The sequence below is a fragment of the Crinia signifera genome, chromosome 5 (genome assembly GCF_055691185.1).
Source record: "Crinia signifera chromosome 5, ASM5569118v1, whole genome shotgun sequence".
Classification (NCBI taxonomy): Eukaryota; Metazoa; Chordata; class Amphibia; order Anura; family Myobatrachidae; genus Crinia; species Crinia signifera.
Genome location: NC_139221.1, coordinates 246,214,557 through 246,233,917, shown reverse-complemented (window position 1 = coordinate 246,233,917; position 19,361 = coordinate 246,214,557). Strand labels below are relative to the sequence as shown.

Here is a 19,361-nt window from a genome sequence, read left to right as displayed (position 1 = left end):
AGCACTGGAATCACTCGCGGTCTTGAGGTTAACCTTTTTTTTAAAACTGAGTGTAATGTAATTGTTTTATTTTGTTTGCAAATGTTTTTTATGATGACAAGTGTGCAGGGATGAATTCCAGTTTTGGGGTGGCCGGTTTGATAGATTTGACAATTCTAAAATGCAATTTTAGAATGTATGTTTTTTGTGAAATTGCGGTTTGCTGTTTTATTGTGCAGGTTTGGGGTGTCCTTTTTTTGCGCCAAAGATCAGGGTGTGGCTCTTAGCCTACTGTACACTGCTAGTAAGGTTTGTTTGGGGGCTGCAGGGCTGCTGAATGATGTCTTTGGGGTACCATGTGGGGTACCATGGAGGTTAAAAGGAGGCATCACTCAATAAAAATTTGTATTCGTGACCCATTGGGCGTCGAAATGAAAATGGAGAAACGGATCAAACATGTGCAGATAACAATTTCGTCATCTCACGATTGAATACATTTGTGCGAAAAAGCGAAAAAATCTATAAAAAAAAACCACGAAATGTAAGGGTTTGACCAAGCGAAATAAGCGAAACGCAAGCGAAACTTAAAACTTTCGCATGCGTGAAAAATCACAACATTGAATACACGAAGTCTTTTCGTCGCGAAAAAACGAAATTTTTTAGAGAAAAAATGGATTTCGCAAGGGATTGAATACGGCCCACAGATTCCCAGTAACCGGTATTCAATACAAAGAGCATCCCAGTGTTCATCGTTCAACATAGAGAGCATCCCAATGTCCATCATAAAATACAGAGAGCTTTCCAGTGACCACCACACAATGCAAAGAGCATCCTTAGTGACTATCACATAATTCCAAAAGCAATCCAATAACATTACAGGATATAGAGAACTCCTAAGTGACTGCTATACAGTACAGAGAGCATCCTATGGTCTTTAATACAATTCAGATCAAATCTCATTTTTTGTTATACAGCCCACAATGGGCCTGGTTCACTACCACTTGCTAAGCAGTGGTCATTGGCGAATCCCCTCGAAAGTATGCAAATGGATGTGTATGCTGACACATCCATTTGTATGTGAACGTGCGGGGAAAAAAATCATATGATGGTCGGCGTCCATTGAATGATTTTTTCCCCCATTTGCAAATAGAAGTCAGCCTAAGCTGACTTTTATTTGACTCAGAGATGTCTGAGAACGGGACGGGCGCTGATGTCATGTGGCGTCAGCCACCTGCCCCGTGCAGGCTTTCATCCGTCTGAGTTCACATGGGGACAACCACCGTTTTTCTGGGCACACCCACCATTTTTGTGGGTATGCCCAGGAAACGCTAAGCATCCCCATGGGCCAGCCCCCTGTCCTCCCCCTGCCCGCCCCCTCTGTGAGAATGCCTCGACATCTGTAATAGCATTTGCACAGCTGCCCTGCACATGCATATAATCAGCCATACGCATGCACAGTACCACACCATCGGTCCCAGGTGCGAATATGCCGGGAACTAATCCAACATGAATGAGGCCCAATATCCCATGAACTGTCATTCAATACAGATAGCGTCCCAGTGTTTTCAATCTGAGTGAATTTCACATAATACAGTCTCACAATACAGAGAGAGCATCCAAGTGACTGCTATACAGTACATTGAGCACTCTAGTGTCTGTATTACCATATCTGAATCTTATGAAGCAAAAGCTTGATAAATAGGCCCCATAGATACAGACATTTTATCCAAAGGTTGCAGATTCCTAATGAAATATGTGTGATAATATATACTGTTTAGTACAAGATGACCCATCAATGGATGATGTTTCCGTATTCAGTACATACTGTAAAGATTAATAACCATAAAACAATGGAGCAAGTGTCGTACTTTCAAAGATCATGACGTGAGGATAGTGAAATATACATGGTCATTTTAATGGGTCAGTAGCCAGGTTGCAGAGTTTGGGGTAAGGGTGCTGCTGGTTCCTTAATGGCAAGTTTAGCACCAGTACTATTTCTTTATTTATTTAAAAAAAAACACATTTGACTACTGATATATAGCATGTATTAGCTTCGATATTACATGTCAGACAACAAGACACACACATAGAGAGACAATGTTCTCTACACATGCAGGTAATGGTGTATTAACCTATCCAGGGCTGGTGCTAGTATTTTCAGCACCACCCCTGTGAACTATAAATTTGTGGCCTTCTACAAATATATCCTCTTGACAAATCTCTTTCCAATGTTCCATATATTAAGAAGTGACAGAAAGGGTGCTAGCTGGACAGACAAGACACACATTCATCCAGAGCCGGCCTTAGGCATAGGCAAACTAGGCAATTGCCTAGGGCATTTGGAATGCCTAGGGGCATCAGCAGCTTCTGCTGATTAAAATGATATGCAGCATGCCTATATTATGTGTGTGAGTGAGGCTGTATCTGCATATGAAATAGTGTATTCATGGAAATCACTGTAAAATAGCATTCCGTATGCAGGTACAGCCACAGTTGCACACAGAATATAGGCATGCCGCATATCATTTTAATCATTGGAAGCTCCTTGTGTGTGCTGGTCATAACTATGCAAATAAGATGAATTTTCAGCAAAAAAGGCACCCAACATTAGCAGAACTGGCCAGGTGCTGCATGGCCTATTGAGGCAAGATGTATGAGGAAACATCTGTATCCAAGCAGAGGCAGAGGTCACAGCGTTAGTGGCTGTGCGAGTGCGGTCTGCGGGTGGGTTGGTTTTGCAATAGTGTTCGGCATATGTGCAAGGGGCATTATGTGTGTCATGTATAAATGCATTAATAATGTGCGACATATGTGTAACATGCATTATGTGTGTCATGTGTATAAGGGCATTAATAATGTGCAACATATGTGTAAGGGGCATTATGTGTGTCAATGTGTGTATGAAGGACATTAATAAAGGTTGGCATAATGTGTAAGGAGCATTATGGTTATAAGGACATTAATAATGTGTGTCATGTGTAAGGGGCATTACTGTGTGGTATTATCAGGGGTGCAGAGAGAAAGGGGTAGGGGGTACAAATTACCCAGGCCAAAGTCTGATGGAAGGGCCCAGTGGGGGCCCCGGCCCCCTCCCCTTAAGTGACAGAAGCAGCTGCAGCTCTTCTCCTCTGCCCAGCACACACTGCTTTGTGCTGGGTTGCAGTGTGACCATGGAGGTGCTTAAAATACAATACAGGATTTTTTTCTAAGGGTATAATGTGAATAATGTGAGGAGTAATGTACATAAGGTAAAGTGGTACTACTGTGTGATGTAACATGAATAAGGGACACCATCACATGATATAATGTGAATAAAGTTGCACTACTGTGTGGCATCATTTGAATTGGGGGTACTAATGTGTGGCCGTGCCCCTTCCCAGCAAGAACACACCCCTGTTTGGGCTGCGCACCGAATGTGTGCGCTGTTTTTATTTAAAATATTGCGGGTAGGAGCATCTAAATGATGACTGCTATGATGTGGGTTGGTGCTGGGAAAGGGGAGCAGGGTCAGAGGCGGAACTAGTGGCGGTGCTAGGGGGCACCAGCCAAAATCTTGCCTAGGGCATCATTTAGGCTAGGGCCGGCTCTGCATTCATCCCTTTTACCCCAGGAGTGGTATGGATGGTCATCAATATTTCAAAACCACAGATGACTTTTGACCAATGTTGAATACTGTTTACTATTAATGTTAGGTGTACACCAGATATCCACCCTCCTCCCAATGTTCTGAGGTCTGCTGTACAGAGCTGTTAAGTTGTCAGCCAGCAGCTCTACTCTGTCCCTGCATCATCCACCGGGGATGGGTTGTCCTACAGTACCTTTCTTTCACAGGCTGAGCGGTCACCCTCAGCTCTGAGAGAAGCAGAGCCGGCCACCGCACAACTGCATAAACAACAATGGTGAAAACATTCATTGGCACCCCACTGAATAGTTACCACCCATTGATTATAACCATCAATGGACGCAACACAGATGGGCGTCATTACCCTGAAAAATAGTTTTTTTTTTGTCTCTCTCCTGAGTTTACCCAATACAATCGGGTGATAAAAAAAAACAACAGTTTAACAGTGCTAGTAGTTTAACTCACACCACGAGGATTAGGATTATTTTTTCTAATACATTTTTGTCTTTTATAATACTTACTATATAACATAAGGGATTGTGAACAAAATAGTTTGCATATGCCAATTATCTTTTTAAAACATACATTAGCTTAATAGGAGCTATGAAAGAACTATATGGCAAATGTATGTATTATTCCCATTCAGCTGTAATAATGACATTGAATTTTTCATATAACGTAGAGGAGAGCAATAATCAATAAGATTGTTGTTTAGGTATACAATAATATATAACCTACCTGCTTATAAAGCAAATGTTCATTTTCTCTCGCATAACAGAAAAGTACATCAGTAAGAATTTTTCTCACATTCTCCTGCTGGAAGAACTGCATTTCAGGAAACCTACAAGACCCAGGTAGAATACGAAATGCTAAGCAACGTGTATTAACCTAACAACCAAGCCTAACCATCTATGTGTTATTTTCCACATATATTTACTATTATGATTAAAATTACAGTACACTAGTGTTACTTTAACATTTATAGAGCCATATAAGACTAAAAATCGTTGTTAATCCATTTGTACAAGGACATCCTTTTTTGCTATTTTAAATTGTATTTATTGATAGGGGTCAAATTCCCACACATTTGGGGCCCTAACACAGTGACGCAACAATAGCCCCAGCAGGGGCTTGGAGGCACTGCATAGCTTGTCGGTGCTGGGGGTCTGCGGGGGCTATTATGAACACTACCGGTGCTGGTACCTGCTCTTGCCTCTGTTCCACCTCCGTCCACAGCCAATGCTGCTGGGTCCCGCCACCATAAAAATGTCCTTCCCAACATGGGTTGATGAATCCTCTAGCATTCATAATACCTGACTTCAATGAAGATGTGGCCATTTTGGGAGGGACATTTTTATTGCTTGCAAGCACATATAAAGACCCCAGCAGTTGTGATGGACAGAGGCGGGAGGGAGAAGGAAACCCCAGGCAATGAGCAGGTACTCAGCAGCTAGACACAACTTACTCTGGTGGATCCCCTACAACAAGCAGGTATGAGGGGGGCGGGGGGGGGGGGGGAACAAAAAATATATTATTCAAACAGACACAAAAGTCCATAAAGTAGTGAAAAGTCAGTACTTGTTTCCTAGCACGGTGCCCCCGATTTTGATCACAGTGCATCTTATGCAATCGCATCGCATGCAATTCAGTGGCATACGATGCGATGCGATGGGATTTTTAATTGTACGGGTGCTTACAATGTTAAATGCACACCCATTCGCGTCCTCCGACATTTTCATAGTTGATTTTAGATAGTGTCGAGCGCAGCCAGCCACCGAGCCCGAAGCGTGGTGAGTGCATTGAGCCCCGCGAGGGGACACAGGTTACTTTACATGTATTCTGCGTCCCCTCGCAAACCGCGTTGCGCTCGCCACGCTTCAGACTCGTGTTCCGCGTCTGCTCGCCACACTATCTACAATCAACTCCATGCCGACGTGGATAGTGGGGGTATGAAAAGGTCGGAGGACGCGTACCGCCACGCTTCGGGTTGGCGTTGCTAGTGGGGGTGTCGTTGACAATGGCGGTGCATTTAACATTGTAAGCACCCATCAGGGTGCTTGTGCAATGAAATATCGCATCTCATCGCATGCCATTTGCTGGCATCCGATGCTATGCGATATTTCATTGTACAAGCACTCCTGTTAATTTAACGTGAATATCGCAACACATACCACTAACTATGGTATGCGATGGGCGCTGTGCTAGGAAACAAATACCGAAAAGTCTACATACAGATGTAGCGGGATTCATCTTTGCAGGTGATGGCGATGGCGTCGCCATCCCCTGCCCCGCCGCCATCTGTATGCCGGAAGGGGACGCGCGCGCACGAGGTGCGCGCGCGTCCCCTTCCGACGGTGCTGCCCTCGGTCGCCCGGTGCCCACACCGGGCGACCGCACCCCCCCCGCAGCCTCCTCGAGCGGGAGGCGGACAGTATTGTGTCTGCCTCGCCGCCCGGATACTGAGACGCGCGTGCGTGGGGGACGCGCGTGCGTGGGGGACGCATGCGCGTCTCAGTCAGATGGAGCGCCGTGTTGCTGGCGGATCGCCAGCAGCATGCTGCTGGCGGTTCGCCAGCAAAGATAAAACCGGCCCCATCTGTATAAAAAAATAATAAAAGGAAAAAACTGAAGAAAAAATGTAGATTAAAGATAAAACATACCTAGTGACTATTTAATCAAACAGTGTCCATATGTACATAATAGTGCAAGTCACACTAAGATGTCACAATTCCCAACACACTATAGCAGATCTTCTCTAAATCAACCAGCTATTGTGAAAAGACTTGAGGTTGATGGAGAATGGTTAACAGGATTTCAGTAGAAATCAATGTGGCAGATGTATTAAGCCTTTTGAAGAGATAAAGTAGGTAATAGCGAACCAGCTATGTTTGAACAATGACAGGAGTTGATTGGCTGGTGCATTATCACCTTCCATTCGATCTCCTCTGTATCTCTTCACCATGCTCAATACATCTGCACCAGTGAACTAAATCACTGATGAAAATGGCAATCTCTGGCACTTTATAAAGGATACTATACTATAGAACAGGTGAATAGTAATTGAAAATGAAAATTCAATACATACGTTCTTTTGACATCTTGTTCAACCATTGCTCTTAGTTCTTTATCTTGAAAAAACTTATTCCAGAGACTCTAAAAATGTAAATTAGGACTTGTAGTTTATTCTTATAATTATTGTAACATGAAGGTACATCATATACAGTGTGTAGTCATGTAACAAAATAGTAACACAGAAAGTTTAAATTAGAATACCAACATTATAAAATCTTCTAATATTCTATTAACATTAATGGGGTACAGAACAAAAGTTTGGAGGTCACCCCAGACACTTGTAAGAGATTTACAATCCGATAAAAAATCTTATAAAGGATAATACAGCAGGATAGCTATTTTTTGTAGTGTTTTTTCCCCACTCTCTTTTCCAATAATAATGTTTCTGATATCTGAATACAATGGAATGATTCCATCTTTCCCTGTATCTTTTGGAACTCACAAAAAAAAAATCTACATAAAAATAATTCATATTCTAGTTAGTTGTTACAAAGGGGTCACATACAAGGGCATGTGTAATGTAGTGTTTTGCCTTTAATAAATTTGCTCTTTAAATAGCTTAAAATCACAATCTACACACCCCATTAGCATACCTCCCAACAGTCCCGATTTCAGCGGGACAGTCCCGATTATCAGGGCCTGTCCCACCCGCAGGCGGCAGTGTCCCGCGGTGAGGGGGGGCTGTTGGGAGTCCCCCCTGTTGGCTGCTAAGCAGCGGGGAATAAACGCTGTGCGCATGCGCACAACGTCTATTCCCGCAGCCAGGGGGCTGGGGGCATGGCTAGAGGCTCACAGAGCCTCTGGGTCATGCCCCCATAGCGGCAAAATGGGGGCGTGGCCTCGCGGGCGAGCCGCGAGTATAGGCCACGCCCCCGAAATTTCCAACGCGCCTCCGGCGCGCGGCAGCAGTGTCCCGCATCGCGCACGTCAGAAGTTGGAAGGTATGCATTAGGGTTAGGCTATGGGAAGGGAGGTATAGTGTTAGTCTACAGTAAGGAAAGTATAGGATTAGGCATTGGGGGAGGGAAAGGTTGCAGGAAGGGAGGTATAGAATTAGGTACAGGGGGCGGGTAAGACTGCAGGAGGTGAGGGGTAGGGTGCATACATAGAAAACTTGGTAATTACAAGTTGTAACAATAGTTTGTGTATAGATGAGGGCACCCCCACCCTTTTGTTGCACCCCTTGCTCTGTACAGCCCTGTCCCTGCTTTCTACAGTTGCACATGCCCATTTTACTGCTGCATTTTTCCGCCCTCATTCTTTGCTCCATCCAACCAGACATACCGATTTGCACTGCCCCCCAGCTCCACACCAACTCCCCCCATCCCACTGCCCCTCCAAGCTTTCTTTCCTCCTCACCCACACTTCTGTTTCTAGTGTTTGCCCAGGTTTTCCTCTTATGCTGCCCTGTGGTACTACTGTAGGTCCGTCCAGAGGCCGATTTAGACCTCATGGGATCCTAGGCAAGATACTAGTTTAGGGCCCTCCTCCCTCCAAAAATCCATAGCACTATATTTTTGCTACTTATTGCAGGCGGCATCGATAGAGTACCTTGGCATGTTACTGATAAATACTCAGCTGCGTGAATATCGACATTGCATACAAATCTGAATCAGGCTCCAGGTCTTTGGAAGTAGGCATTATACCTGTGTCACATTCAAGTAAGGACTACCCGCTTTACTTTACAAAATTCAAAGAACATCAAAGAGACTTTGAGAGTGTGGGCAAGTCCATGTGATGTTATGACCTCACACAGTAGTCCCCAGTGCTCCTCCAGAAACGCCAGGATATCTTTATGGGGCCCCTTGTGCTTGGCCCTAGGCATGCACCTAGGTTGCCTTGTGTAAAATCCACATCGGCCTCTACTACATTCTCACATCTATCCTTTCTGTGTCTCCTATGCCCATTTAGAATGTAAGCTCTGAAGAGCAGGGCCCTCTCTCCTCATGTGCTTTTTCCTATCTTTGATTACTTTTCACTTGATACTCCCTACAACAGCACCTAACATGTTTTAGACAGGACAGACCTTACACAATTATTATATAGATTATCATGCATGCTACTGAGCAGGCTACAGACACTGAAAAATTAAAGGGCTTCAAGTAATTATGAACTCTGTGTCTGTGAAACGAACTTCTTGAAGCCAACAATAATTTTACATTTTAAAGTGGCTTAACTTTATTCCTAATTGTTTTAATTTTTAAAATGAAAATGAAGCCAAGTAGCTTGGCTTATTTTTTATTAAATATATTGAATTCTCTGCTGCTAAAATTAACAATGAATATTCAAAAGTGTTTTAATCCTTTTCATTATTGGAATCATTATTTTACATTCCCAATTTTGGAAGCAGTTAAAATGCCTGACAGTCCATATAATAAAATCTAATACTGCTCCTCAACCCTGTGGTGGCACCAGCAGCCTCTGGAGGGTGCCAGACACCCCCACATGCCCACATCTGCTCAGCACGACACAGCTCTGGCTCCCAGCAGCACTGCTAGCCTCAACCTACATAATTCTCTGGTGCCCCGCCCCCTACCACTTCCCCTTCAGTCCTGGTGAGTGCTTACCTGCAAATCACCCTGATTGGAAAACTTCCCAAGTTTTGTTTGGACAGTAGTAATGGTTTATATATTAATCAGTACAATAATATCTACTTACCCCCTCATCCTGTGACAGTGGATTATTTATCATTAAGTCTTGCTGTCCAGCAGTTTTCCTGGGATTTGTAATATGCTAAATTAAGGCAAAACAGAAAGTCATCACATTGCTTTCAAATAAACACTGTTACAGCACAGCACTAGATATTAGTGGAAATATCACTTACTATTTCCTTAATCTTTTTATATCGCATTCTTAACTGCACCGTTTTACTTATCCATTGGCTTCTATCTTGGGGTAAAACATTTAGAAACAGCTGCCAATAAAAAATGTAAATGTGTTATAAATAAGCTTAGGAAAGGACAATGATTGTCAGGGGAAAAAAAATAACGTGTACAAACTAAAGCTACAAGAAAAGGAAAAGTGAATATAATTGGTAGAGATAATAAGTTGGATAGGTGGCGCTCTAACACTACATTCAATAGAAATACTCTGCATCAAACCATATTATACAGCTCACTGGAACTTCAAACTGAAAAAGAATTGTTGCAGGGCATAAAGGAAGAAACTCGATTAATGTATGAGAATCCAAAAGTAAACTAGCATTGAATACTACCTAATACTAATTTCTGAAGGGGTCCATTTGTTCAGGAAAGTTGTCTGACCTGGGATATCTGGGTTTGGAACACAGAAGATCACAGCTTATACTAACAATGGGCCTACTCATATTTCTACACAAACCAGGAGGCTTGTATATAAAGATTATGTTTAAAGATTATGTTTTAGTGTCTGCGCTGGCCCAAGACCCGAACTGTGCAAAAGCAGAAAGGGTCTTACTTGCATTGTCGTTCGCAATTATTATTGATTTGCTGCGGCAATAGGGGTGCCCAGTGGAGGTGGCACTGTGCACCGTTCTATACAATGAGGGCATTGCCCCCATTTTGAATGCTTGATGGGCCCACCTATGTTGTCAGGCACAGATTTCTTGGATGCAGGTGTCCAGATCCTATGGCTAGCCGGAGAAAGCTTAAGCTTATGCAGGTTGGCCGGTGCATGCAATAATCATAAATGGTGACAGATGGTCGCAATGGTGATCCGAGACTGTGTCTATCTCCTACATGTGCCTCCTGCTGCTGTAGAGTTTGAGTTGGGTGGAATTGCACAGTAGCTTCCTTTTTGATGTGTAATTCCTTACAAACGTGAATCAGGTCCAATAACAGTAGGGGTTAGTAACATATAAATAGGTGAATATTTATACTAACACATTCCATTCAACTGTGATGATTTTCTCAGGACGGTCCTGAGACAGTCCCACGTGGGAGAGGGAGAGCAGTTGAGAGACCCCCATCACTCACTGCTCTGCTCAACAGAGCAGCGGTGAATATACACTATGCGAATGTACACAGCATACAGAGGACAGGGGAATGCCAGCAGCTCACTGAATGCTGGGCATGCCCCCCCCCCATAGTGGAGGCATGGCTTGTGATTTTGGAATGCCTGGCACTGTATGTAAGAAGGAATGCTAAGCCATTAAAATAAAATAAAAAAATTGACATTTGCTTTCCAACTTGCATAGTCAGGCTATTCGTAGTTTCTTTTCAATGGCCTAGTGCAGGAGTTCTCAAACTATTTCGGTCTGGGACCCTTCAAACAATAAGTAAAGTGACCGTTAATGTGTCTCTAGACTTGGAAGTTGGTCTAAAGGTCTTATGAATTAGCAACATTTCTAATTAAGAAGGTGTCTACTGTTCATATTGCCCCTGATGAAGTCACATGTGTGACGAAACGCGCTGGGCCGCATGTGTTCTTTTGTTGACCTTGACATCTAACAATTGTGAACAAAGTACTTCATTGTATTGATCCACTGGATTTTTATTTCCCTTTCTGATCAATATGTTATTAAATTTATGTTTTTAAAACTGTTGTTTTATTGGAGAGCGCCCTCTGAACTCCTTTCTGTATATATATATATATATATATATATGTCTAAAATAGAAAAAAGAAGCGCTCCATGGTGCAGATTATCCTGATAAGAAGTTTTATTCTTTAAAAAAGTTCCCAAGGTTCAGACAACAAGGGTCACGTACCACAATAGGCGGTATCAGTACCGCACATTAAAAGCATAAATCACAGTGTCTCACTGTTAGTTGGAGCGGTTACACTCTCCTCTGACTCTGACGAAGTCCGAAGTGACGAAACGCGTAGGGGCGTGGCCTGGCGTCATTCAAACGAGTAAGACGGAGACGGAGAGGAGAGTGTAACCGCTCCAACTAACAGTGAGACACTGTGATTTATGCTTTTAATGTGCGGTACTGATACCGCCTATTGTGGTACGTGACCCTTGTTGTCTGAACCTTGGGAACTTTTTTTAAAGAATAAAACTTCTTATCAGGATAATCTGCACCATGGAGCGCTTCTTTTTTCTATTTTAGACACAAATCATTCCTGTGGATCCAGGAGCCCTCACGGGCAATAAGAAGCAGCCGGTCCCAATTACGGACTTTAGTGCTAGGGAAGAGAGGAAATAATTTCCCTTCCTTATTTCTGGGACTTGTAGTCTCTCTGAGACAAAACCACGGACATTCTCAATTGGTGTTTGCGCATCTTTCAATTTTTTTATTGTGAATATATATATATATATATATATATAAATATATACATATACATACACACACATGTGTGTATATATATATATATATATATATATATATTAAATACAATGCATTTGCTACTAACCAACAACCTTGAGAAACCAACAACCAACTTGAGAAAATTCTTTGTACTGTACTAAGAATCATCCTGAAGGAGTGAATCCCAACAGGATCTGAACAGAACCTTCCCTTCCCTGCACCCTAACTCTAAGTCCCCCCACTAGTGCCTAAACCTATCTCCCCCCCCCCATACTCACCGGTATTCCAGCATCAGCATCCTGACCAGTTTGATGGTCCAGAACCAGTCTTCTAAAGGCAGTCAGGATGCTGGCATTGGTATATTGAGCACATGCATCCTGACTGCCAGGATGCTAACTGCAGTCCGTGCTACAGTAGCTGCAGTAACTGTATAAAGAACATCCACATTTTCAATTTGCTGCTTAAAAAATTATATTTAATTCAGCAAAGTGACCAAATAAACACCCTACTGCTTCTGTAAAACTTGAATAAATGATGCATAAAAGTATAAACTAACTGCAATCAGGAAGCGGTTACAACAAAACAAAAAAGTAATCACAGGTCTCTACTATAAAGAGTCTTTGCATCAGAAAACAAAAAGAGGAATTAAATGATCACTTAAGGAACTGCATTTCTCATACTGAATCCAAAGATACAGAACGGGTACATATTGGGGAAATGAATATGGAGGTCCACACCAATTGCCTACACTTTGGCCTAGTCCACCCGAATCTGTTGATTTTTGCGTGGGTGTGCATGATCACAGGCATAACTGTGGGAAAATAGTGTATGTGGTCCAAAAGCTGGAAGATAAAAGCTTTTCTTCCCAAAGCCTAAATCACTAAAGTCATAAATACACTTTACATATCATTAGTGCATTCCGCAGTGCTGTAGTTACAGGATCTTAACAGGCAGACATTATTTTATGGCTGGGTGATTTACTCGGCAAGAAAGAAGATATTTTAAAACGGACACATCACTGTATCATCTCTATAGAGTGCTTTAGGTTCATTTTGCCTAATTATTATGTTCCTTTTGGTATAAAGTATGGCTGAATTAACCTCTGCAGTGTGCTCCACCATCTGTTGACATTAGTAAAACATGCATGCCTGCATGTGTGGAGTATTCTAGGAAATGCACAATACATTGCCCATGTACAGATTGTGACTGGTGCTCAATCAAGGCTGAATCAGACAAGCTTATGTCATTTATTTGGGGTTACAAGCAAAAGTACCTCCTATCAGTAGTGTAAAAACATTAAGTAAAAAGTGCATTTCGTTCTGGATACATTAACAATGTTTTCTGTATTTATACGTTTTCCAGGTTGTCCATGAATAAACTTGGGATAGCTGAACAGTAATATATATATATATATATATATATATATATATATATAGTCGACACAGGATCAGGCGACACTCAGAGGATTTCCAAACAAGTTGACTTTATATTAAAGTGTGACACCAACGTTTCGGGGCATGCGCCCCTTTGTCAAGGTGATAAACAGTGAATTCACTGTTTATCACCTTGACAAAGGGGCGCATGCCCCGAAACGTTGGTGTCACACTTTATTATAAAGTCAACTTGTTTGGAAATCCTCTGAGTGCCGCCTGTTCCTGTGTCGACTACAACTACATCCTTTGGAAGGCACCGGGGTACATCCTTGGAGGGGAGAGTGCCGGACCGCACAGCCTAACCTATATATATATATATATATATATATATATAGGGGAAGCCTATGTTAAAGTATATGACTTGCTAAAATCATGATCTTTGCTGCACTTCTGTGGCACAACATCATAAATGCTCTGTGATTAAGAACATAGCCAGGTGCCTTATATCAATGGCAAGGCTAGAGTCTATCTTGATGTGATTAGCTGTGCTGTTTGGTGGTAGGTGGAGGATTTCCAGCCACCAAGTGTAGTTCTGTCTGTCAAGTGTCAAAAAGTGGGCGTGTTGGCCCAAAACAGGTGTGGATTGTCGCTAAACACAGTTGTGAATTAGACAATCTGCGGCCATTTCTGAAAAAATAGATCCAACTTGCGTTTAAGTCATTTCGGATCATTTCCATTGTTGCATGTCAGCCTACTACAGCAAATGAATATGGTACAGTGCCCGTTTACAACATATATGATTTTTCTCTAATGCAATGCAAGTTTAAATTATTTTGTGGTCATCTTTGACACGTTCACTGCAGACAGACATGATGGCAACATGAATTTAGCTCTGCACTCATGAGAAAGCTACTTGCATCACTGTGCTACTATTGCAGTGGACGCTGTGCAAGAGTAAACATCTGAATCCACTGCGGGTGGGTAACAGGTGAACTGTAAAGTCAATGGGAAAAATGTGAGAATGTCATGTTGACTTTAAATTGTGAACTCATTAGCACAGTGAGGCAGATTTCCATAAGCTGTGTAAATGTGCTTTCTCTGTGTGTTACATTCAAGTCTACTAATCACAATAAAACTGAATTGTGATTTTACCAATATGTATTCCGCCCCTCAGATAACTCTCAGCTAGACATTTCCTATAATCACTGACAACAGTAAGAATGCTTTACTGCGCTCCCATTGCCTGTTCTGCATGGTTAGGTATTTTTCAATAATAAATTTAGATTTTAGAAATATTAGTGTTCAGAGAATTAGGTAATTAATCAGTTTTTATTAATTTAAAAGATTGTTTCCACTGTTATTTATGGTCTTTGCATATAGCATCTGTATTACCTTATTCTCCTGAAGGAACCACGTGCCTTACCACTCAATATGTAATTATTCATATAGAAAGAATACAGAAAGTGGTTGGAATCCAATTTGCAAAGATAATGTTATATTCTATATGGATTGAGATTTGTATATACTGTTTGCTGTATGGACTGATATTATGTAAACTTTGTTTAATTTAATTTTGTTTCTAGAACATGAACAAACATTTCTATTTTAAGCGGCTTGACCTGCATTTAAAGTTGTATTTTAATAATGTCATTTCAAGGATGCTGGAGATTGAACTTTGGACTATTCTAAAACTTCAAATGAAACAAGTTTCACAAACACTGCAGGGCAGGATCATTATCAGGCTACCCTCACCTCTGCCATGAGAACACCAGGACCATGTCTACTACCCCTCCATCTGAGAACATCAGGACTGCCTGGGCATAGCCCGCAAGGTAGCAGGGACCTTAGGTAGGACATGACTAGTACTAGGCTCAGTAGTGACATTTCTTAGAAATTAGTGCACTCCCCACATCTACCCGCACTGCTCCCATGAGACCAGGACATTTATAATTCAATCAAAATAATAGTATCCCGTTTTGCCTCCTTTTGTTGGTTACCTGCAAATGTGTTCTTACCATGTGCGGATATATTCCTTCTTACAGCGTTCTTCAGCCCCACCTACGCTATTACTATAATGTGTACCTCCACTGAATGCATGGCTTGCCAGCAGCAACCTATGCAGTGCACCCCAGGTGGTTGCCTTGGGTGGTCCCTCCTCAGGCAGGATTTATTGTGTATCTTTCCGTACAGGGTATTGATACTAAAACAGTTTTCCCCATATAGGCATTGGGTCTTGTATGGCTCACCACTCACAATAACCTTCACAGTGAGTTTAACATGGCTTCCTAATATGGTATACTAGTGGATGTGATGACTCTTGAAACTATTCCACCCAGCGTAATCTACACAGGGCTGCCACTAGAAATTTTGGGGTCGGGACTGATTTCTAATCCCTTACCCAGCTGAATCCCACTGCTCACAGTCTTCTCCTCAACCACCAGAGTCTGGACGCTGGCAGCCATTGAAAATATGGTGCCGAGTTGTGCGCCAATCGGGGCTAACCATCCGGCAGCCAATCAGAGTGGCTGCTGGTATGAAGTTTTGGTTGGCTCATCTGATGGTGCCGCATTTTAAATGGCCGCCAGAGTCTGGAGGTGAACTTGGTGAAGGAAAAGCCTATGCTCCAGGGGCAGTGGATTGGCTTCAGAGGGGGCAGCTCAGCGGAGGCAGTTGGGCGAGCGGTGGATGGAAAAGATATTTTCGATTATTGCCAGGCTACACCTGAACAGTTAATGACAGTCTCACGTCCACTTCACTTACTCAGCGCAACACATGGCACAGTGCTACACACATTTTTTGGGTAAAAGTTTGTCCCCAAAAATTAGCAACAGCTGGAGGCATGTCACTACTTTTCAGTAGCAGGGAAGAGTCCAGAAATCTCCATCTTTGCATGGAACTTTCTGTGCAACAGGCAGTATTGCTCAGCATTATTGGATACTGCAAGCCACCAGATTGTTCTGGGGAAGAGCCGATACTTTGCTAAATGTTATGAGGACCCCAAACAAATATCATCTGATTAGCAGTATCGGTTACCCTAATGAGGCCTCAACACTTAGTGGTTTTGTGTCATTTTCTAAGTGATTTGACTTAATTTGAGTAGAACGATTAAAAAAAGACCCTACCTCACTCTGCGTGTAGTAGCGATAGAAATGTGAGGTCACCCACTTCGCTATAGCTGCGCGATGTAGATCATGCATGCATGAAAAATCTAGTCAGATCACCAGTGTTTTCACCAGATAACGCCGGCCCTGACAGATCGCTCCGCACACATAGCTGACACATGGCTGTGCAGCCCTGTGTGCTGAGGGATCTTGCTGAGCGATCTGAGCAATCTAGAATCGCTCTGCAACATCATAACATGTGTAGAGCCTTTTCACTTAAAGATCAAAAATATCCCATATTTTTGTAAACAAAACTGCTGGTGACCTGTAATATATATTATATGGTACTTGTGTATTATCAGGGCACCCAATTAGCATACGTACGGCACCGTAGGAAAATCGCATTGCATGCGATTTTTAGCGTGCAATGCGATTTCCCTATGTAATTTATTCAGTTCACTCTGGCTGCAGGTGCGATGCGTTCGCACAGCAAAATCACATGCGATTTTATAGGGTGCGAAGCCATTGACTTTGCTATACATTTGTATGAGATGCAATGAGATTTAGGCACCCCCCACTATCCACGCCACCCCGAAGCGTGGCGAGCGCTGCGAGCCCCGTGAGGGGTGGCTGAACGCGTACTCCCGACCTTTTCATACCCCCACTATCCACGTCGGCGTGGAATTGATTTTATATAGTGTGGCGCGCTTAGCGAGCCCGAAGCGTGGCGAGGGGACGCGGATTACCTTACAAGTATTCCGCGTCCACTCGCCACACTATATAAAATCAACTCCACGCCGACGTGGATAGTGGGGGTTTAAAAAGGTCGGGAGGACGTGTTCTGCCACGCTTCGGGGTGGCGTGGACAGTGGGGGGGGGGGGGAGGGTGTGCAGAAATCTCATTGCATCTCATACAAATGTATAGCAAAGTCAATGGCATCTCACACTATAAAATCGCATGCGATTTTGTGGTGCGGTGCGATCGCATGCGATACAATCCAATGCAATGGCATCGCACCAGCGGCCAGAGTGAAGTGAATAAATTACATAGGGAATACGCATTGCATGCGATTTTCTTACTCAGAATCGCCCGCTAAGCAATTTGCTTAGTGGGCGCCCTGCTATTACACAAGTACCGATATTAATTACGAAGAAAGATACTGGTCCTTCAACAATAATATGATCTCTAAAAGTAGTATATAAAAGGCTGAACACGATAAACAGATATATATAAAAGGCTTGAATTATGAAAACATATTGTGTCTCGTCAGCATGCCTGGCATATATATATATACAAAAGTGTCATTAAAAGTGACATAAACTGGGTTAGCTCAGGTGGTTTGTAGCGTTCTCTGGTGTATAAACTAGATAAACCATCACTAGAACATGACAGGGATAGGAGTTCTATAGATATAGCAAAATGGCATCAGTTGTGCGCCTCTTGTTTAAAACCAAAAAAATACATTCATTTAGACTAATTTTTTATTGTATTTTTCAACACACTAAAAAAGGCAGCTCTGTGTGATTTCAAAATACCCTGCACATAATAATAAAGGATTCAGAAACAGTAGATTTAGTCGCTTGGAAAATCCTCTGAGTGCATCAGTAATCTTCCAGCGCATCAGGTAAAATGTTGATACACTGCAACCACAAACTATAAATAAATATTTTCTACTTACCTTCCAGCAAACACTCCGGAACCTGCTGCTTCTCAGCTGCCCATTAATCCCTTTCAGACGTATCGTTGCCAAATAATTGCTGTTTACAAAAAGTTCTTCCCATTCTTTGCTGTGAAAGTAAAGAGCACGGATGTATTATATTAAAGAAACACATTACAGGGACAGGTTCCGTTTCACACAGTTATAATACAAATAGCACTTGTGGTAAGATATTTTATTTTTAATTTATTTTTTTACACAATTTTTTTTTTAATTCAAGCACAGCTCTAAAACGCATGGTTGTCTTTTTTTTGGACACATTTCTTCTCAGGATTTAATGAATATGTAGATCGCTATAATTATGCCAGCTACTGAAATTCATAATGCCTATGGAGGCCATTCCATTTTCTCTAAAATGTTGGTACTGCAGTTCAGTGCGTAAACAAGAAAAATGAATATTAATACGGGCACGGCCATATTTCCGTACGCAGGCAGGAGACACACACTGGCAGAATTATTTGTGAGGAACTTGAGCTAATAACTATTAAGACCTCATAAAATATTTGCTTAAATTAACCTTTTTTTTTTCTCTTAATGACAGACTGGGCTGTTAAACATAATAGAGGCCTTCATTATTTAACTGTTAGTGCTATTTACCAGCGCAATGGCTTTGCACTTATTTCTACATGAACAGTTTTAAATTTTTAACAGGTGCAAGCAAATTTAAATAAAAAAGCATTGAAAAATGAAAAAAAAGATCTCACTGTATAAACTGTTAAAAAAAGGCAAGCTTGAGCACCTTGCAGTACCTATGGCTGACTAGATAAACAACCTAAATATGCCTCCCAGGCTTAGACACACAAGGGGCCTAACACCTGTGCCTCATTAATATACAAGCAAATCTGCTCTACTGGGAAACGATTGGAAATTAATTGTCCCAAACCATTTACAGAGTTTGAACAAAAGAATTTGACTTGGCTTCTCTTCTGTCTTTCTGTGAATCAAATGTCATGAATGACACATCAGCTTGAGAATAGTACGCAGTGACCTGACTAGCTAATGCTTGCTACTTGTTTTTGTTCAATTAGGAAACACAGAGGGGTTTATTGTAAAAAATACAAACACTGCATAAATCATAAAAATATATTATATATCTGTCGTTTTATTAATGGACAGAATAAGGTGCTTATACCGATCAAAAACCAGTAACATCATTTACTAACAAACTGCATGTGTGTGACAAATCAGGCATTTGTTTTCATTGTCTAACGTGCATCAGTGCTTCTACCTGCTGGTGATTTATTATCAGCCATAGCGCATTTTTCGTA

At 42.0% G+C, this 19,361-nt stretch overlaps 1 protein-coding gene across 2 annotated transcripts in view; it reads right to left on the bottom strand.

Moving 5' to 3' along the window:
* TBC1D5 (TBC1 domain family member 5) overlaps positions 1-19,361 on the bottom strand; it is a 495,609-nt gene that overhangs the window by 203,328 nt on the left and 272,920 nt on the right. For both annotated transcript variants that reach the window (XM_083188782.1, XM_083188783.1), the window contains 5 exons: positions 18,055-18,163; positions 9,498-9,587; positions 9,332-9,406; positions 6,687-6,754; positions 4,340-4,442 (listed from right to left, as the gene is read on the bottom strand). In XM_083188782.1, coding sequence (XP_083044908.1) covers positions 4,340-4,442; positions 6,687-6,754; positions 9,332-9,406; positions 9,498-9,587; positions 18,055-18,163 — 445 coding nt within the window. The remainder of the gene's footprint in view (positions 1-4,339; positions 4,443-6,686; positions 6,755-9,331; positions 9,407-9,497; positions 9,588-18,054; positions 18,164-19,361) is intronic.